This window comes from Lagopus muta, chromosome Z (genome assembly GCF_023343835.1).
Source record: "Lagopus muta isolate bLagMut1 chromosome Z, bLagMut1 primary, whole genome shotgun sequence".
In the NCBI taxonomy this organism is placed as follows: domain Eukaryota; kingdom Metazoa; phylum Chordata; class Aves; order Galliformes; family Phasianidae; genus Lagopus; species Lagopus muta.
Genome location: NC_064472.1, coordinates 12,655,632 through 12,678,217, shown reverse-complemented (window position 1 = coordinate 12,678,217; position 22,586 = coordinate 12,655,632). Strand labels below are relative to the sequence as shown.

The 22,586-nt window shown below is 40.8% G+C and overlaps 1 protein-coding gene across 1 annotated transcript in view; it reads right to left on the bottom strand.

The window, feature by feature from the left end:
* Positions 1 to 14,318: 14,318 nt before the first annotated feature.
* The window catches only part of WDR70 (WD repeat domain 70), a 153,257-nt gene continuing 144,989 nt past the window's right edge, over positions 14,319 to 22,586 (bottom strand). Inside the window, exon 18 of the mRNA XM_048930753.1 lies at positions 14,319 to 20,994. Within this exon, the coding sequence (XP_048786710.1) occupies positions 20,910 to 20,994 (85 nt within the window). The 3' untranslated portion in view covers positions 14,319 to 20,909. The remainder of the gene's footprint in view (positions 20,995 to 22,586) is intronic.

The window sequence follows — 22,586 nt, the reverse complement described above, 5'->3', positions numbered from 1 at the left end:
GCGTTCCCAAGAGCTGGAGGGAGTGTCAAACACAATGGCAAGATGCTCTGATGATGAATCCCACCTTGTAGCCCAAAACTCCCATCTCCTCCCATGAGGATAGGGAAGCACAAGGTGAGACATAAAGTCCTTCTCTGCCTCATCAAAGTCTTTAACAGGCTGTGCAATAGCTGGCAGGAGCAGGCTTGCTTGCACGGAGCTGTTTCATTCTCTTTCCCCTAACTTTCCAGTGGAGATAATACCAGTGAGTGCAGATGAGGTTTTGCCTTTGCAGCCCCAAGCTTACCAATGTTGGTGCTGCCAGCTTCCCTTCCCTCTATGTAAGGGATTGCTGTATTTCCCTGGCACCCTACATGCATCGAAGCAGCCTGAAACCTTCAGCCAGCAGGTTGTGTAAAGAACTGCAAAAAGGACTTAAGCTATCATTTGTCACTAGGTAGTGCCAGCTCCAGGAGAGATGTTATTTTGCTGCTTTTAAAGCAGAGAAAGCACTACCAGTTCTGTTCTGCAAAGAGGAGAGAAGTCTTGAGTTAGGAATTGTTTATATCAGGGGAGAGTTGTACCAATATCCCATTTACTGCATGCAGGCCCTAACTCCATAGCTAAGGCCATAAGTTTTGGACATAAATGAACTGAATGGGAAATGCAGGTACTTTGGAGGGAACAATACAACTTGGTCCCTGCAGCAGCATAAGCTCCATAAGCTACCCATGGGCAGAATGGTGTGAGAGAAACTGCAATCACATCCAGTCCTGCTGCAAGCTCTCAGTGCTCTCTGCCCAAGATGGCCAGTAGCACCAATGTCGGTGCAGACAGGATGAGCTAGGCAAAGCTCTGTTTGATTCTGGATTGTTTCACCTCTGTCCACAAAAGGCGAGACAGGCCAAAGGCAGGGCAGGAGGGAACTAGCAACAACCTCAATCCTTGCAGTCTGGATGGCTAGGCAAAAACACAGAGGAAAATATCAGGATGAAGAAAACAAATGGAGCTGACACATTGTATAAATAGGTCTTCAAATGTCATGTGTGGCTGGAACAAAGATGTTTTGTTCCAGGGCAAGAGACAGCTTCAGATGGCTCAGTAGTACACACTGAGAGGTTTGCTTATTTGGAACAGTCCTTTTCTGATGAAAAGGTTAATTGTGTTGCAATGGAAAGAGAAAAGGCTAAGCAGAGGCCAGGCCTGCACTCCTCACCCTAGCAAAATCTCTCACTGGCTTCACTGGAGATTTTCTACAGCAAATGCTGCAGGACTGAACTACTAATAAATATATTAGTATAATATATATAAAAATAAATTATATAGTATGTATATGCACAGGTCAATAAAGATAGCTAAACAAACCGTATATTCCAGCAGTATTAATAGTACCAGCTCACAGAAGAGCCACAGCAGCAGCCAGATCAAGAAATCTAGAGCTGAACAAGCCCAGCCCAGGAACTCTCCTGACCCTGCACCACATCCAGCTCTCAAGGTGTCATCACTTGATTTTTCACTGATAACTGCAGCATTTCATTCCCTTCTCCCTCACCAGCAGAAACTCTTCTGCTTTGCAGCTGGCCTGCGCACCTCATCCCTGAGTGCTCTGGGAAGGCTAAAGCCATTGACAACTGCCTTGGCTGCTTCCTTGGCTGACACAGAATTACTTGTGTTTCACAGGAATGTAAATAAGTGCATCAAAGCTGTTGCATTTGCTGGCAGCATTCACATTATGATACAAGATTGTATCTTGGTATAATACCCCTAATCTTTTTGTTTCTGCTCCTCCCTGTTTTGTTTATTAATTTGTACTCAACTTGTTTCATGCACGCTGGGATTTCCACTGTTTCAAGACCTTTCACTGTGCTGTTGCAGCGCTGCTAATTCCCTCTTCGTTGCTGCTCTCACACAGCTTTCTCTTTCTTTGCTGTCTCATCTCTCCCACATTAATCTCTGGCCCCACAGGTGCTGTAAACATGTTGAAATATTCCCTTATTTCAGGTTAAAATCATTCCCATCTGAGATACAGCGTGAGTAAGCAGGCACTCTTTGCTAGAACTTGGTATTGTTTTTAATAGTGGTTTTAATGTGGACCTGAAATTTTTCCTTAAAAAATAAACAAACAAAAAACAAAACCAACCAAACAACAACAACAAAAAACCCCACAACTTAGAGTTTAACTTTGGATAACTCCAAATATGAAAAGATTCAGGGGTTCCTTTCCTGCAGACCAAACTGGCAGGTGGTTATACACCCAGGACAAGGCTGGGATCTCCTAGTGCCCAATCTCTAGCTCTGTCACTCAGCTGGGAAAGGAAAGAACAGAACAGAAATGTGGATTCCAAGCCCTTTTTTCTATGGAAAGCCCGTCCTGCTTCCAAAAATTTGCAGGTCAGAAACATCCTGAGCCAGATGTTTATCAGTGCCTAACAGATCTCCACAGGTCCATCTTTCACTGGGAAGACACCAATATCTTCTTTGGTGAATTTATCCTTTGGGGCAATTTAATTCTGTGCAGTATGAGCAAGCTCCTCCCTGCTGATGTAAAAGCTCTCTTTCTCTGGTTTCCCATCCATTCCTGTGTCCTGTCTCCAGTCCAAGGAGCCCTCCTACCTTCCCTCTTGCAATTAGTCCATGTACCTCCTGGGGGAAGGGATGGGATGCTCCCATCAGGATTCCACACGGAGGCAAACCCTGGATATTCACAAAGGCACACTGATATTTTCTTTTCTGTTTTCCATTCTTTTCGCAGTAATTCCTTTCAGGTGCCGGATGCGGAAGTCATCAGGTGCATGTCTTCAGAGGGAGCTTTTTGAATACTTTTGGGAATCTCCTTCATTTAACACCTAATATTTTGCCAAATATCAAGTCTGAACCTAACTCCAGTTGTGTCAGTTGATATATGATACTCTCCAGCAGCTGAAACAAGACTGCTGCTGTGAAACCATTGTCTGCAGTAGCTGGGGAGAAGGAGAAGGCATTGCCCCAGGGCTATGCTGCTGTACAACACTCAGTGCCCAGAGATCTGCACATATGAAGAGTTCAAGTCTCCAGGTTTGAGGCAACTAGATTACACAAGGATGAATCTTGCATCTTGTTGCCCACAGAAAGTTAATTAAAGGGATCTTTTGTGAGCTACCAAGAGGACTGCCTTGAATTAAAAAAGATCATCAGCAACGAGATGGCTTTTCCTGAAAACAGCAGTGACTGGAGGAAAGGACATGGCAGTAGCCAAGGCCAGACAACAGTAACCAAATACTGCTGCAAACAGTGGGTTTTGGGACCAAAGAAATGTGGCACAGGCCATCTCTCCTACCTGTGATGACCAGTGGGAGTATTTCTGCCAGGCCAGGTAACAAGAGGGTAAATGCAGAAATGTACCCCAGAAAGAAAGTTCTTGATGACCCCATGTGGACTGGGTGCCTACCAATGTGAAGTAGTAGAGATGACCTAAGGGGCAGATGTTTGGGTAGATCTGGAGAATGTCCCACAGCAGTATTTTCTGATGTTTATACTAGAGCTCAAATTCCGTTAACAGCAAACCTTTTCCTATCAGGCATATCTGGTTTCATTTCAGCTGCAAATGGGAATCTCATTTAAAAACCTACAGCAAGTCAGCAATAACAAGGCATTTTTGCGAGGAGTATGAAAACCTCCCTTTCTCATTCTGACAACTGGTGGAACAAAATTTGGAAACCTATAAAAAACTCCAAAAAATTGGAATCCGTTCCATCAGTCTATTAAGAAACTCTTGGTAATACATTAGGCTGATTTCTTAGTGTTGGTAATATGTTGTTATTATAGGACAATGAGCATATGTTTCAGTAGGAGTTCTGCAATTTATATTTGACTGTGAGCCTGTACATTATGAGTTCCTACGAACCACTGAAGCAGCTCTGAGTCCTGATATCTCTTTGGCTAGCTGCTCTGGGGAAATAGCTTTATCCCAGCCAATCCCATTAAATTTTTGACTGTTCTTTTGAAATAGATGCGATAGTGGCTATGCTTACTGCAAACAGTTCCCTCCCTTCCCATAGGTTTTCCCAATGTAAAATCAGTGATGTTTGGTTTTGGTTTGTTGGTTTTTTTGTGTTTGGTTTGGTGTTTGTTTTTTTTTTTTGCATAAGGTGAAGTAATGAAAAGCCTAATTTTTTTTCCACATCTGCATCTCCTGAAGGATAAATAGAAAACAGGGAGAGCCCAGAATCAGAGGGAATCAGAGAACCTGGGAACAGTGATCCTATTTCATCTAGGACAAGGAAGTTCTTTGAAAGTCTTCTGTATTGGTTTGGTTTACCCATCTTGTGATAAATCATAAATCTCCTTTATCTTCTCTGACACTGTCTAACTATAGGTTCAGAAGTGTACTTTAAAATTACACCATGTGAAGATTTTTGAGCAAATATGGTAAAGCCTCTCTTAAAAACAAAGGTAATCCCTCTGAGCCCACATGGTCTCAGTCATGTTTATTCATCCCTTCCAGTGTTATAACTCAATAAATACTGCTATGGCTTAGCTGGGACAGCCACTAAATGTATAGTTTTATGGCTAAGTCTGCTCTCTGGCGCTCATTTAATCATGTGTTTTATTGTCAGCTCTTCTCAAACTGTCAAACGTTGCTCCTTATGAAAGAGAGACCTGCTTTCTGTAACACACATCCCCCTTAGTCCCACTCATCATTTGGTACTATTGCCTTTCTTTTCTCTAGGCTGTTGATGACATTTATGGCTGTTTTTTCCCCAAGAAATAGTGTGTGTTTTTTTTTTTAAACAGAGCCTCTTTTTCACTTTTTAGTGCTTTGACTTTATAATTTCTCACACACTGGAAATGGCCCAACTGATGTGCTGATCTTTACATCCATTCCCTTACACAAGCCATACACAGCAGTGAGAGCTCACTATGTGTGATGGTGTCAGGCCCGAGGAACAGCTCTTCTCCAGCTCTGCTCCATGGCACTGAGAGCCATACTTAAAAAGAAGAAGTCTGACTGGTTTTCTTACAGTTTTTAGGCTTGGTAACTTGCTTCTCCACCAGGAAAAGCTGACTTCCAATTGCCATGGCAGTGGGGAACTGCAGCCCTATTCTCCTGGAGCTGTGCCACGCATCAGTATTAGTGGCAAAGCAGAGGAAGAGCACTCTGGCTCTGATGCACTGAAATATCCCAGCAGGTTTAGGAAGAGACTTTCAGCCATATCTTCTGTCCACACACCACGTCCAGAATACTGGATGCCACAGTCGCTCCTGGGCTGCCAGTAGCTGGCCCACGACCCTCTGGCAGCACCTCAGGAACACTACCTGTGGACACAGATCAGCTTCTGGGTATGACACAGACAGTGTACCTTCACTGCTGCTTACAGACAGCTCCAGAACAAGGCCTGTCTGCCAAATTCATATTGCTTCATGTTAATGATTTGCATGGCTGATGATTCTATGATTCCATGCCTGGCCTTGTGGTGGCCATGCTGTGATATCTTCTGATGTAATGTTGAATTACATAAAGGGTTTGGAGTCCCTTCTACTAGTAAAAAATGCCATCTTTTATGTTGGTCCACAAGTAGGTTGTGTTCACCTGTTATCAGCCAGTTAATGAATGTACGTGTGTACTCATACTTTCTGGGGCAAGATGAAATAAAGCAAAAGAAAGCTACTGCTATCTGTTGGCACACCATGACAGAACAATCCTGCTGAAGACAAAGCCTCCACATCATCATTGTGCATGTCTAATGAAGGGCAGCAAATCTTTGAAGGGTCTGAAAAACAAGTCTGATCAAGAACAGCTGAGGGAACTGGGGTTGTTCAGTCTTGAAAAGAGGAAGCTCAGAGAAGTTCTTATCTCTCTCTACAACTACCAGAAGGAAGGCTGTAATGAGGCGGGGGCTTGGCCTTTGGCCTCTTCTCGCAGGTCTACAGACAATCACAGAATGGTCCGGGTTGGAAGGGACATCAAGGATCATGAAGCTTTAACACTCCTGCCACAGGCAGGGCCACCAACCTCCATGTTTAATACTAGACCAGGCTGCCCAGGGCCCCATCCAATCTGGCCTTGAACACCTCCAGGGATGGGGCATCCACAACCTCTCTGGGCAGCCTGTTCCAGCACCTCACCACTCTCTCTGTAAAGAATTTCCCCCTGACATCCAGCCTAAAGCTTCCCTCCCTCAACTTAAAACCATTTCCCCTTGTCCTGCTGTTATCTACCCTTTCAAAGAGTTGATTCCCCTCCTGTTTGCATGCTCCCTTTAGTTACTGAAAGGCTGCAATGAGGTCACCCTGCAGCCTTCTTTTCTCCAAGCTGTACAAGCTCAGCTCTCTCAGTCTGTCTTTGTAGGAGAGGTTCTCCAGTCCCCTGATCATCTTTGTGGCTCTCTGAACCCTTTCCAACAGCTGTCTTTCCTGTATCTGGGGCTTCAGACTTGGACACAGTACTGCAATTGGGGCCTCACAGGAGCAGAGCAGAGAGGGACAATCACCTCCCTGTCATAGTACAAAAGAGAAAGGCCTCAAGTTGCACCGAGGGAGGTTCAGTTTAGATGTTAGGAAAAACTTATTCTGAGAAAGAGCGATGATGCATTGGCACTGGCTGCACAGGGAGGTGATGGAGTCACTGTCCCTGTAGCTGCTCAAGGAACATGGAGCTGTGGCACCAAGGGACATTGTTAGTGGGCACAGTGGGGATGGGCAGGCAGTTGGACTAGACGAGGTCTTTCCTCAGAGGTCTTTCCAACATTAATGATTCTATGACTCCATGAATATAATTAGAAAAAAACAGTCCTAATACTGTTTTGTTGTACAGCTTTAATCTCATTGTCACGCACTTCGTAAAAGTGGGATAAATGTGTGACCAAGCATTGCTTGCTCCAGGCTCCCCGCACTGCCCAAAGCTGCTGAAACCACTCCACAGGCAGAAAAGTACTTGGAGATGGGCTGCCATATCACTACTTCTATCCAACTAAAGAAAGCCATCTTTCTGAGAACTTAGAGAGAGCAATAACTGCACATTTCCTGAACCCAGCAGGGTCTTGGCAGCAAGCAACACATTTCAGCTGCTGACACCATGCACATCAGCTCTGCAGACTTGCCAGCTCCCTCTGCAAGATGGCTGTAAAGTGTACACATAATATCTGGCAATAATAATACAGGGAAAATGAAAAATGCCTCTCATTCATTGCAAATAAATGGGTACAGTGCGATCTCAGGCAAGCTTTCCTGAAGCAAGCAGCCTTCCAGATTACAAAAGAAATGGGTAAAAAGTGAGTAGAAAGGGAGTGTGGGGACCTGGAGATCTTGACAGGGAATGCATAGCAACTGTTACTTCAAAGAGGAGAGAAAGTGCCCAGGAAAAGAGCAAGTTCTCAAGCACAGCTTTTGCTTTTTGTTGAGAGGAGCAAAGCTGTGCCCATGATCAGTGCAGACCTCAAAGGGAAGCAGCAAGGCCCGGCATGGAACCAAGTTACCCACAGTGTTCGTTTCTGGCATTTAAAGGCCTGGTGATGCTGCAGTGCTGGGAACCCTCTGAAAATCAACCAGGCTTTTCTTTGCTACTGCTCCAGGCTTCCTCCTTTCAGAAGCTTTGTTCATCAGGGCCTGTGATACCAGCCCTCGAGGCCATCGGCATGAAGTGGTGTTGTTCTTCTGAAGCAGTACCTGCTGTGGATGTGCTGGCAGGGCCCAGTGCTCACCTGAGCAGCGACGTTGCAGTTCTGGACACTGGAATTCTGAGCACAAGCAGCAGCCAATTGTTCCAAGCTGCATGGCTGCACTCAGCTTGAGGAACCCAACCTTAGTCTGTGCATCCAGGCCCCTCCCTCATGTCCTCCTCTGTCCTTCCAATACAAAACTGGCAGTTGCTCAAGGAAGAGGCTCAGCAAACCAGGTGGACAAATGTATGGCCTTTATATCACTAAGAATGAGGAAGATACAGAGCATCATGTGAGTGATCAAATAAAAAACTTGTGACAAGAATGATTGGATCTTCAATATGGACTATGTCTGGTTTGAAAGCTAAGGAACACTGTTATGTGTGGATAATAATTTAGTTCCCCTTTGAGCTTTGGCATACATGTATTTATTGACACAATTCAAGAAAGTTCACGACTTGTCTTGACTATAGGACCTCAGTGCAAATGTAACAGATTTCCAAATGCTAGAATCAATAAATGTGATCTCCAAACCAACAGATCCGTTCTAGCATCTCCATTGCCTGTAGTCTAAGAGAAGTAGGGCACTTTCCTGAAACTTTGCATGGAATAACAATTGGCAGCAGTGTCACCTGGGCCTAGTCTGGGCAGGAGACCTTTGGCTGGCAGCTGTTTTGCTTTCCCTTGTTAAAGCTCTGTTGTGTTCACTTCACTAAAGTTTAACTTGGCTATGATTTCATGGCTACTGAATTCACACTGTTCCCGGCCAACCCATAGAATAGCTAATGACTCAATAAAGATGAGTGACATCATTAACCCAATACAGTAACTATTCAGATACACACCGTGGTCTCCTTACATAACCACCTAATTTTAGCTGATGAGTGAACAACATACAGTACCACAGTGTATTATGAGCTGTGAATAACTGTCACATATCCAGATGCTTTTTTCAAGGTTATTTTATTTTCTTCATTTAAAATTATTTCCTTATGCAAATCTCAAGGTGTTATTTTTATTCCACCAAACCCTCTTTTCAAAATATGTTGAAGTCTTCTGCCTTCCCTGATCATCTTGACATATCATTAGCTGGCCATTAGAACTGTCACAGCTCTCATGTACCAGCATAGGACCTTGAGTTCTTTTAATAGCTGCAATTAAGTCCTAAGAAACCAGTAAGGTGATAAAAGCCTTAATTCAAACTCCAAACTCTCTTGTGCTCAAGTAAAGGCACCTGGTTTGTTAAAAGAGTCTGATTCTTACACTTTGAGAAAATATTGACAAGTACACTTTTTAAGTAGAAATATTTGGGGGCAAGGGCTTATTTTGATACATGCTTCAGCAAAAGCATTGTAGGCCATTCCCAACCACACAAACACAGACACATTCAGTGACATTTGTAGATACAAATTCCAGATTAAAAATAAATACGTGGCTTAAAAGTGCTGGCTGTAGCAATTCTATATTCCTGAGACGGATTCCCCACTTTTTAGAAAGAAGAAAAAAGGCAAGGCTCCTGTTTTGGGCACCCCATGCGCAATGTGCAGGCAGGCTCCAGGCAGGTGCCCCATGCCTCAGCACTGCACTCACATGCAAAGCAGCCTCACAATCCCACGTGGTCTGCCTTGCCTTTCTCAAGCCTTTTGTCTGGTATCTTTACATAAGCATGCTCTGGCAGTGAGAATCCTATCTTTAAATACCTGGTTATGTCTATAGTGTCTTTCTTCTAAATCATTTAAAGCACTGAATCTCCACATATTACTCAAAAGTTCCTGTGCCTGCAGGAATTTATTGAAAAGATTTTGGTGGACTAAAGAAAAGATCTGACACTATCTGCAAGGCTTGAACATACGCACTTTATTAAGGAGGATGCAGAAGGAGTTGAAAACCCAGCTCCTCTTTTGTGATCCCCGGCCTTTATAATCCCCATCCCCATGCTGGACATTTGGCTGCACACTCTCCTTCATCACTGTGCAGCCGGCAGAGCTGGCAATTAGTCCTGATTGCTCGTGTAGTCAACAAGCTCACCTCGGAGATATGCTCAGATTATCTGGCACAGAGTTGGCACAGATTCACTTCTTCCACATCGCAGTGCTACAGCCTGCAGACAGAACTCTGGCCCAGCTTCCTACCTGGTTAAAATAAAACTAGTGTCTTTGTGACAATTTCTGGAAAAACAAACACACTGAAACTTGAGGCAACATCCTCCTGGCCAAAATCAGAGTAGCTCCTTAGCACTCATTTCCATTACCAAAGGTACTGGCTCCTGAGCTCCATTTTGCCCTGTGCTCATGGCACACCTCTGATCATGTTGTTGGCAGGAGTTACACAGACCACGTGGTGCTGGAACTGAATGTGTGCAACTTGGATGTCGCAGCTTCCCCCCAGAAACATCCACCCTATTCCTAATGGTATTGTGGCAAAGAGCAATGAAATTTCTTCAAATGGTAATGGACTGTGAAACTCCGAGTGAAAAATTCCACTTAACCTATAGATTAAAAATGAAACCAAAGCCCAGCCATCCAGGAATGCTGAGTGACACAGCGAGAATGCTGATCATGCCTGGGGATGGGAGGCAGCCCTGCAGAGCTGCTGCCCTCCCAGGCATGTACCACAGGCACAAGGGAAACAGCAAGGCATTGCTATAGCAAGGCAATAGCAACAGGGACCCTGCAGGATTGCCACCCCCGCATTCATTCCTCAAGACAGAGGGCCCTACGTTTTGTATTCCAAGATTTTAATTTAAAAGGACTATCTGTTCAGTAATGAGCAGTACCAACTGTGAGCTAGGGTGGCAGAGAGCCAGGTCCCTGAGGCTATTCTCCTGCTGCTTGCAGATCTGAGCACTAGGACCGAGCAGAGCTGCGATGCCACTGGACAAGAACAAGGTGCATCAGAGAGTGTGCAGCTCTGGAGCACCTCCAGGGAGCAATTTCACCTGGAGCTGCAGCACAATGTTCCCACCCTTTGCGGTGTGCAGATTGCTGTGACAAGCAAACAGCTGACGATGCAGTTACACAGCTCTAAGACAAAACCACAGAAGTTGGTTTACAACCACGAGATAGGAGTATTTCCTTCATTCAGAAAGTTGTGTTAACAGACTTCCCAGCTGCACAGCTCAGTAAGGACACCGAAGGGATGCTGAAATAGCTGAAATGTATTCATGATCTGCCACTAATCTGACTTTGATTAACTCTCTTCATCTTGTATTTCTGTTTCTTCAATCCCATAGCAGTAGATGTTTTTCCCATTTAGACTCTCAGAGCAGATACCATCTCTGTTCTGAGAAGATCCTAAAGAGGATTATAAAAGAACCTAAACATTGCAGACATGGACTAGGATTCTTGTAGAATAGCGAACAGGAAAGGCAGGAAGCAATGAAGGGATACTTGGTAGGATTTGATTGGATTACCTCTATTTCTTCCAAAGAAAAAACATTTAACAACTTACAAAACCATTTAAAGCTCAATCATAGACTAGAGGAGGGCAGTATGCAGGACAGGAGAAGCAGACAGGATATGTACCTCTTTGATACTTATCTCACTTCCAGACATAAAGCTTTCCTTTTTTTATTTTTAAGTGTAAACATGAGGTTAAAAGCTAGTAAAAAATTAACAAAAGAATCCTACAAATGGACATTTTATAGGGTCTCAAACAAAAAGGTTGTCACCTTGTGAGGAGCGAAATCTCTCCCTACATTTGGGAGTGCAACAGCTATCATCTTCACTGAAAACCTTCTTCTGCAATCTTCCTTATATTACAGGATGATTTTATGATTAGAAGTATTACAGATGTTTAGAAAGTGTTATGGAACCTTGCAAGTTTATTCATTTATTTCTTCATAACTACAGACTGAGGTACATAGGTATCTCACATAGACACTCAACTGCACCCATCAAGAGCATGGGGAACCCATCCACCAGCCCCACTGCTTGAGGGAAGATTCCCAAAAACTGCCATTGCAACAGGGCCCTGCAAGACTGAACTTCAGAGATGAGGATAACTGCAAGTGGGTGCCTCAGGCTCCCAGTTCACCAGTTTCACCAAGGAGGTACTTGTCAGTGCTATATCGGTCAGGCTTTCTCTTATTTTTTTCTTCTTTGTTTTCATGTTGTAACTGTTGGGAGCTCCAGTGCCTTGCTCCATCCTGCAGAGGGTTACCATCGATGGTAACACATCAGCTGAGGTGATGGAGAGTCACATCTGTCAGATTAAAATCCTTACCAGGGGTTCTTCCACTTTTACCCCTTTCAGCTCTTACTCTCGTTAGCTACACCCACATTTTGTTCTTTGTTGGCTTCTAAATTGCACCAAATATACTGACCCATAATCGTGGTAGATGTTCACCACAATAACTGTTCATCCACACAGTTAAGGCTCTGAACTGCTTGAGATACGCAGCATGCTACTCCGAGGAAAAATTCAAAGATCAAGTCAATAAAAAAAGCAATACATGTTATACATACATATGTATGCAAATATTTGTCACAAAAATGACAAAGCAGACCTGTTATTTTAGTGTGTGACCTATCAATCTGCAAGAAAGACATAGTTTGAACTATCAGACTTTCTATTCTTTCCCTTCCCCTTCCCTTCCCCCTCCCTTTTCCTTTTCCTTTTCCTTTTCCTTTTCCTTTTCCTTTTCCTTTTCCTTTTCCTTTTCCTTTTCCTTTTCCTTTTCCTTTTCCTATTCCTTTTTCTTTCCCTTTCCCTTTCCCTTTCCCTTTCCCTTTCCCTTTCCCTTTCCCTTTCCCTTTTTTCCTTTTCCTTCCCTTCCCCTTTTTTCTCTTCTCTTTTCTCCTGTTCTCTTTTCTTATCCTTTCTTTTCCCAGTATAACACAGGGGAATGTCAGAACAACTTTGAGTCTTGAATGCAACTTTGCATTCAAGAATACAGCAGACACTGTGTTGATGCAGCAGGCATCAACATTTCCCATGCAATGGAGCTATGCTGGTGCTGCCTCAGCACCAACTCCAATAAGCACCAGAGGTCCAAGGCCTAAGCAAAGCTGGTTTGGCAAATCCATGAATGAGGAAGAACTTCCCATCTTATCACATACAGACTTCTCATAAAGGTCTGGAAAGTTCAGTATCAGAGTTATTTTTTCCCTATCATATATTTTCTTGAAACCTCTATGTAGCAGCTTACATGCAAGAAAAAAAAAGAAGAAAAAAACAAGGCAAAATGTTGAAAGATGTTTTCACACAGTGAAAAGCTTCCAGTACAAAAATTTCCTAACTAGAGGAAGGAAGAAAATGATGAAAAGTCTCTCATCTTCCTGAAACTTCCCTTGAAATCAGCAGGATTTTAAGGATGCAAAGTGCAACAATCATGAGTACATCAGTTTGTGGTTCTTTTTAGACAGAGCTGTCTTTCTAGGAGTAAAGCTAAGTTTGCAGAACTGTAAGCAGAAAGCAGCTCTTTAACTTGCAGTAGACATGCTGAGTCTGCAGACTGATAGTGATAGGCCAAGGAGGAATGGCTTTAAAACAAAAGAGGAAACATTTAAATTAGATACTAGGAGGAAGTTTTTTACTCAGAGGGCGGTGAGGCGCTGGCACTGCTGCCCAGAGAGCTGTGGTGCCCCATCCCTGGAGGTGATCAAGGCTGGGTTCGATGAGGCCCTGGACAGCCTGAACTGGGGGGAGCAACCAGCCCATGGCACAGGGATAGAACTGGATGGGCTTTAAGGTCCCTTCTAACTCAAGCCCTTCTATGATTCTATGATCAGCATCTGATGCTAACAAAAGATGACTCCTCCTGCTGTGTTTTCCAAGAGATTATCAGATGAGAACTATTCCAATCACTTTTTTCCTCATTAGTGGTAGCTAGGCACAGCGCGCAACAGTCCCAGTCTGGGTGTCACTCAAGCTCCTGACTTTGGAGCAATCATGCTGGCATAAGCTCCACATTAATTTTTTTGGTGCCGTATCAGAGGAAATGCAGAAACACAAACTGCCTTCCACCAGCTCTGGTATAACTGAGAGCCCTTCTATTACATAGGAAAAAATAATCTGTGTTTTGAATTACTGTGTTTTACAGATGTATTATCTTGCATTTGTCAGGGTGACTCCTTTTGTTATTTCCTGCCTCTCCTTTTTCAGTGGTGTTTGCAGTATTCATCCACATCATCTGCTGATTTCATTATCTCAAAGGGGTTCGTTTAAAATATTAAATAAAACCGGATGTAAACTCCTCATTCCTGCAGCATCCCACCAACCCACTCCCACTCATCTCTGTACCCTACCATTCATCAAGACCTGTTTCTCAGTCTTCTGCAAGTCTTCTGCAAGATTTCACATTGTGTTTGCATGATATGTCATTATCCTGAAAAACTGCTGAATCATTGGTACTTAGTTGCTTAGTCTGTGGATGCCACTGGTTTTCCATTGATTGCTACATTGTGCCTTTGAGGACTGAATCATATTTCTCTGTGTCTTTACAACAATGACAATTTTGACCCAATTCTGTGATGACTTAAGCAATGGAGGCATGGCTAGAGACACTTACTTGCTACAAATTCCCTGGATGATACACCAAAATCAATAAATTACAGCAGAACATATTATACTAGTGAGCTGGAAACTTCGTATTTTCTCTAAAATGTTATCACAACAAATTTATATTTTTATTAGTCAACAACTCAATGACTTCATTAGAATACATATTTACATTATAATATACATTACATTATCACATGAATAACCAAGGTGATCTTACTGGAAAAAGCTGTGACAACTTACGGTCACTGTTGATAACAGCTTGCAGAGGCTTTTTCGAAGATGCTGACCTCTTTATTTGGAAGATTCCTGATGTTCGCCTCTGCTTAGTCAGGTAATTTCAGTTGAAGGGCCAGTTGCAAGCTACACACGAATTTCATCACAGAGCAGCAACCTTGCTGATGCCACAAGTCGTAGTGGTAGAAAATCAGAAGTTTGTTTTTTAGCTTTTATTAGAATCATATGTGAAACCCCAAGCTTCATGCCTACTGTGGGAGCCCTTTTCTTGCATGAACACTGGGAATTTTGATTGTACTGCACTAGAGATGCCACCAAGTAACAAAGGAAGCAAACCAAAGAGAAAAATATACACCCAACCAGCAGAGAAAGGCTGTACTAATGCCTACAGTTTTATGTGGGCCAAAGAAGGATGCCAGAAAAATAAAAGAGTATTATTCAGGAAATAATCTCCACAGGAGTACAATTAAAATTGTGACAGGCACAGTTCCTAGTAGGTGTTCTTCTCACTCATTTACTGTCCCTCTTATGATGCATAAGATGATATCTACAGTCTGAGGGGCAATGGAGAAGATATTGTGTTGCACGAAGCTGTAAGCACCCCTAGCTCTTTACCAGGAGACCAGTATTGCTGCCTCACTCTACAGTATACATAGGATTATTTTTTACATTTTGCAAGACATGGATGGAGAGGTGGACTGAGAACTGGCTGACCTCCAATAAGCATTATGTACTCACCTACATTCTTAAGCCACAGTATTTGACTCTAGAGGGAATGTAAAGTCAGCCACTATGTAATTCTTGTGATCTTGACAAGCATTAGTATTGGACTGGAAAAATAAGACAAAAAACGATTATTTTTAAGTAAAAATTTCTGGAGGCCAATGGTAGAACCAATGGTGAAGAGGAAAGCCATACAAGAAACACTGCTGCTTCAATTATGCTTGAAACTTGATCACATTTTGGGAACTCAATGCACGGGCAACGCAAACACCACTGGCAAGGCATCAACAGATGTTATGGCAGTATCACAGCCTTCGGGAGAGTGAATTTTGTAATTTAGTCCTAGAGTGGTAAATCAGCTGATGCACACCCATCTTATCACATAAGGCGTATGGTTAGCCCTACTACTAATTCATAGACCATATAAGACTATAGTAGATCTTATTTTTAATTACAGAAGGAAAATTAAAGGAAGTGAGAATTCAAGAACAAAGCACCTAACTGAACATGCTGGAAATATGTTCAGAATGTGGAGTACTGAAATGCTGAGCACAAGGATGTGTTGAGGTCTCCCACATCAAACGCTGCTCAAGTCAGAAGGATTCCGGCTGGACACAAAGGGACAGAGCCAATAAAGAAATCCTTAAAGCAAAGGACATGAGGGAATTTTCTAGGAAAGTCAGCTATTTTTCCAAACATTTCTGAGCAGACTTATTAGAAGCTTATGAACCCTTAGGAAAATTACTGAAGAAAAGCATTATTAAGGAAAACATTTCCTTCTCATACATATGGGAAATCTTATGGATCTGCCACTAACCAGCAATTTCAGTTCTTCAGCTGAATAAGGACAGAATACATTAATTATATTCCCCTGACAACTGGAAGCTGTAAAAAGCTGCAGATACTTGGGGATCAAGACAAAATTCAAAACAAACTTAACAGTATGGAGATATATTCTGAGAAAATGCAATTAAACTTTGTACAAAGGACTAAATGCAATACTTAAGTAAGAATCATATGTAGATGCTAGACTGGCTGGACAGCAACCCTGCAGGAGGTTCTAGAGGCTGGGGGAGGATTATGAACTGAACACAGATCAGTAACATCAAGCTGCAGAGGAATATGTAATGAGACATGCAAACATTTTTCCTGTTTACTCAGCTGTTCTAAGAAGAGTAGCTTCATCTGAAATACTGAATACGTGGTGAGCAATACACTTCAAGTAGCATGTGGACAATCTGAACAAGGCAGAGAAAAGCAAGGAAATGGGATGTCAGAAAACAGACACATTAAAGGAAAGCTACAAAAATAAGAGGGGATAGGAGAAGATAGTAAAACTCAAATACAATAAAAAGCTGCTGCAAAAGAGATCATGCACTGACTTCCATGGCTGCTAGAAATGGGATAGAAAATAGTGGAATTTTACAAGCTGTTTATGCAAACTTTGTGCTGCTAAGAAAAATGAAGCATTGGAGCAGCTTGTTTAGGGAGACTGTAGAATCTCTACTATGAGAATGTTTAAAGAGCTGATCCAATAAACTTGCCAGAACTGGTCTTGGGTCAAAGATGGTCCACATAATTTCTCAAGGACCCATCTGGTTGAGTTTGTCTACCACAGGTATTTATCTGTTGCATCTATTATTCCATGACACCAAGAGAAGGCCAACACCCACCTAAAGGATTACATCTTTGAAAGACTAAGAAAAGTCTTAAGTACTAGTTGTGACATATAATAGTCCTGCAGAAATACCATATTACAACTAAGGTTAAAACAACAACTAAAAATATGTTGGCTATGATTCCTGCATCAATCTTCCTCTGGGTAATCTCTCAGAGTAAGATGAACATGCTGCCTGACTATCAGCCATTAGAAAATATAAAAGTGCCAAGCCCCTCAAGAAATACATAGATTATGGAGATTCCAAAGAGATGACCTTAGTATAGGACACTGCTGCCAAGTGTGAGACTGCCAGCATGCCCCAGTACCTCACTATGCAGGATGGGAAGCCTTTACAACCAAAGTGTATTGCAACTAGAATGATTTACTACAGTCAGGGAAATATCTTGTATTTCAGTTTGTACAGACTCTATGAAGCTATTAGTTGCTGGTGTCACAGAAGACAGAGGAAGCACATATTGTATACAAAATACAAAATTATACTTAAAATTGTATTTAAATTATCTAAAATCTTTCCAAATTTAAAAAATGATGTAACAAGATGATTCCATGCTTCAGTGCCAGGCAAGCTGGACATCTTTGCTGTACAACTCTCTAACTCTTTGTTTATATGTTTCCATTTACATTCATGATTTGGTGCAACAGATGAGAACCTGGGGATCAACAACAGAGGACACAACCTCAAGAAGTTCTAGTCTGTTCATTTTTAATGATTCTAACTGTGTGGCTTTCGGTAAGTTCCCACGGCTAAGAGCAGGCCTGGAGAATATACTTGGGCATTTAACATGACCAAGAAACATGAGAGGGATTTTGCAATACAGTTGTGACCAACAGGCCACAATAAAGACATCAAATTTCAAATGATTCAGTATTAAATGGAGAGCTACAGATGTCTCAAGTTGGATACACATAAAGTCATCAGAGGTCAAAGAAATAAATGGACAAAGATCCAGCCATGAGGATGGCAATTCTCAATAGTGCCATTCATTGCAAAACACTCCTCAGGGTTCAGCAAAGATCGAACTGATAGGTTAAAGATTCACAGTTTTTCTTCCCATAAGAAATACCCTTCTACAGCCCTAACAGAGAAAAGCAGGCGTGACAAGAAACACCAAACTGGACATGTAAACAATAGCAAAGAGCCAGAGACCTTTGGGCATAAATTCATAGTTTTCTCTAACAATCACACACACACATACACAAAGAGAGAAGCAAGCACAATCTCCAGTTAATAATAGGTCATAGGAAGTACCTGAGCAGAAAAAAATTCAAGCAACAATAAAGTAGTGGCAGACAGGGACAGAAAGTGCTAGCACTCAATTTCAGTCTTGGCAATCACCTGACCTGTTGCAATAGTTGTTACAAATAAGACATGTAAGCAATACCAGAGAGTGTAAGAACTCGAGAGCAACAGCAACAATACAAACAGGGAATGTGAATCTGGGCTGTCCACTTGTTGGTGGGCTGCAATGATCCAGACAGAAAAATCCTTGCCCTATGGACAGGCAAGCAGTACTGAATAAGTCATTGGCATAAATAATAGAAGAGTAGGAAATGCTGTAAGGAAACACACAGAAGCTGCACAGAATATGAAGAGAGATATTCAGGTTTGGAGAAAGCATCTCTATAAGGACATCTACTACGAAAGCAAGAAAAAAGGCAAGGAAACAAAGCCCTTGTTTCAGAAATATTAAAACCAAAGTCCGTCTAGTCTCTGGCTACATTAACACTCAATATGGACACACAGGAGACCAAGATAACAATTTGGCAACGACTGAGACCTAAGTCTTGGGTAAAGAAAATTAGGTTCATAAAAATAAATATAAGTAGTATTTCATGTTCCATTTCACATGTAGAATTGCATCTTTCAGAACTAATATTTAATCATGTTAATATTTTCCCTTGGACAGCTCAAAAAAGTCACAGCTTGTTATACCAAGTATGGTCAACTAGAGTGTTCCTATCTCCTTCCCCACCAGATTATCACTGAACTGTTCATTATGAAAAACTGCTTTTAAAAATGCCTTAACGTTTGTTCTGTTGGTGAACATTCTGCAGAGATGCCATATAAGGACTAAGGGAAACAAACCAAGCCAGGAATTAAAGTACAAGAATAAGTACAGTATGTTAGTTTTAAAACTTCTAACCACACTTCTATACAGACATCATTTGCAGGACTCATTCTTATAAGAATTAGGAAACAAGATATAGCTGATCTGAATAAATAACATTAAAGGAGAAGCTCCCCTTAAGCTCAGAGAGTTGTTACAGCATTTTTCCTCAGCCACCTCTCCCTCCAGCTTTGCTCCTTATTAAGCCATACTGCCTCAGTAAACAAATTCTAACAAGATAAATGCTAAACTGCTAGTACTCGTCCTAAAACCATGGATATACTTTTACAAACGTTTACAAATCTTATCCATCATTTTATTAAAAAAAAATTGATAATATTTTACCTTCTAGTACTTATATTTATATATATTCAGTTATATTATATATATTCAGATATATTAAATTATATATCTGAAAAAAAGAGATTTAAAATAGCCTTAAATGAAACCATGTTGTTTAATTGCTGAGGGAAACATTGCACAGGAAGGCCTTTAGCAGATCTAACAACAGCTGCTCTTCATCTGGCACTTCTTTTCCTCCTCCATTTAATGCTTACCCAGGTATTAAGCCCATAATTCTGCATATCACATCTGTAGCTGTAAACTAAGCATTTATTTGCTATTCTAGATAAAGATGAACTGAAACATTTTTTACAAGGGACAAGGACAAATTGTGGATTATTTAATGTGGTTCCACTATTATCAAAACACTACACCAAGTGAAAGCAGTGAAAATATTTCCTTTTGGGAATGTTACACCAATGCTCATGATTCTCTTCGAGGTCAAGCTTACTTTTCTCTAATGCATAAAAATAATACAAGAAAAAGATAAGCTCGAAAATCATACAATGAAATCATGGTGCAGAACAATGCTTTTTTAAAAAACATCTAGGCTCTGCTGACGATATCAGGACCACGTGCTCTGAGCTAGGAAGGTGATGAAGTGCTTGCTAAATATAGCCTTAGGTTGCGCTTTCACAATCTATTCATAATCAAGAAAGCTTGATTCTGTATGATGTCTACTGCTCTGTGTCTTAGTAGAAATGCAGAGTACTTGTTATTTTCCATACTACTGTAATCACAATACTTAGTGTATTATATATTACTGCATAAACATCTAAAACTAACCCAGGTTTTCTAAAGCACATTAGTTTTAAATCTGTCCTTCACATTCAGCAATTCTATGTTAATGCTGAACACACACTTAAAAAACCCCTACACTTTATAAAGGATAGCATCAGTTTTCAGAGAGTGTGGGCTAAGGTATACATAATTCAGGCAAACAACAATATCTACCTCTCTATCTGCATACATTAATATATAAAAAGCTCGCCATAAAAACACAGCTCAGCTCTATCCTGTACTAATCAGTACAAACTAATAGAGATAGGAGAGCCTGAAAAAAATCAGCTAAGCAACAAATTTACAATGTTTTTATTGAAGCATAACATATGGTTGCCTATTCCTATTTCACACTTTTGAAAAATGAAAGCCATACAAAGCACTAGTGTGGGACACTACACATACCTAACAGGGATGCAATTTATGTAAGAATAAACGCTAGAAATATTTTCTAGTGGATTATTTCACATTAATAAATGTGAAAAATGAGAAATAAAAATGTAAGTTTGGTTTATTTGTGGCAACATTAGACTTTACTAGTAAAAATAAAAAGTACATTTTATTTATATATTTAAAATCATTGAACACTGTTGTGACACAGCATTAGTAAAGTTTCAATAGAAAAAAGCACTTGGCAAAATAAGGAAGTCACTACAGTTCTATTAAAAATTATAAAGAGGAATATTTTTTACTTAAAACATTAAATAAGAAATTGGGAAGAGTTTTCCTTTGCACCATACACTACTTTATTACAGAATTCAGATGTGATATGACAATCCATTATAATACAATTCCTTTCCCACTGCAGCAAGACTTATGAAGTAATTTATGCTTTCAAATTTTGATCCACTACACAAAACAAAGAAATAAAGGCTACAATTTATTTCAAATGCTTCTTCATCATTCTTTACACCAAATTGCTCAAATTTTACGTTTTTTCCATTCTGGCTTGTCTGTTTCATCATCTTCTGGTTCCACTTCTGCAAAAACTGTTTTTGGCTGTGTTCTAGAAAATATTAAGAAGAATATCATTAGAAGACAATATTAAGTTAGACTACAATTATTTATGAGAAACTGTATTAGACATACATTAGACACAAATTACATCCTTTAAAAATAAAACATTCTAGAGTTGGCTGGTTTTCATTCTTAAAAAAAAAAAAGAAAAAACAAACCCATCATCTGACTTTTTAAGACGATCTGAAGGCACAGCTCTTGGGCAAAGTATGGAGAGCAAGGTAATAAGCACGTATCTTCTGCAAGTATATCCTCATCAGCTCATAATCATTGTCTGCGTGTTCCGTAAGTAAAATTATGATAGATAAGAAGAAAAGTCAATTTACTATAATCTAGAAAAACGAAGCTCCAGGTCTGATGCCATCATTCAGAAAAAGAAACCTCCATTTTGATACAGGAGCCAGTGAGCAAAAACAGAACAGCATGGTTTCTGGCTTAGTTTGTGCATGAAAAAAACAGCTTCTCCTCTAGAGATTTTTTCCAGCACTACTGTAGCATAATAAAACTAATGATCTTCATATGAGAACACAGTATGTAGACACTGTAGTATCCTACAGTCAAGCCTGATGGTATCTATTCCTCCAATGTTTACCTTTATTTTAAATAACACTTACACGTTGTAAAAATACTTATTAATTGCTTTTAAAATGAACATAGTATCAAGCAGCATCTCAAAAAACTGTTTGGACATTCAGTTCCTGTGTATTACACTTTAATTACTGCATGGCACCCACTACCAACCTAATTCTTAGCACAATTAATGTCTGAAACTAACAGATTTTTGAAGTTGGCTGTGCTCAACTTCTCATTACATCAATTACATGACAAAATACGCAACACATCCAAGGCAGTCATCAGCTCACTAGTGTATTAACTAATGTTTTCACAGCAGTTTGAGGATATGAAGCACTATTGTTACAACAATTGTTATTTGGCACACTCAACAAAATGCATGAGGTGCACCGTAACTGTGTCTGCCTTACCAACACAACAGGAGTAATTCAACTGACTTTGAAGAGTAATAGCAAGACACTGGCCAATAAAGAACAAGATTCTTCAGTTGTTAAATATACAGCATAAGATAGGTACTAGACAAAGATGATTTTCTGTATACATGAAATCCTTCTGTTGGCCAGTCTCCTTCTCTGTCTTCCAAAGGATGCTACACTACACTTGATCTTAGCAAAAGGCGAAGGATGTGCCAGAGATGGTCCTATAGAGGAACTCTCAATTAATACATAGTCCCCTAGTGCAGGCTGCATGCCTCATTACACATTAGCAGAATTTGAATGCTTATGAAAACCTAAACTAGATGAGTCATTCTGTTCTCCGTGGAAAACAGAAATGTAAGTAAACTCTCATCAGAAAATAGTTACATAAATTGTTCTTAACCAATCACTGAAAGAGGATTTTTTTTTAGTCACCACTGATTCCAAAACAGCCAATGGGGATGAAGGCTTCATTGGCACAAATAATGGATTCCATTGTCTGCTTAAGAAACGGGATATATGGAATCTTCTGTCTCTCCCACTTTTTCAAAACCTGTTGATGACAGCTTATTTAGCACATTTTAGAAGCGTA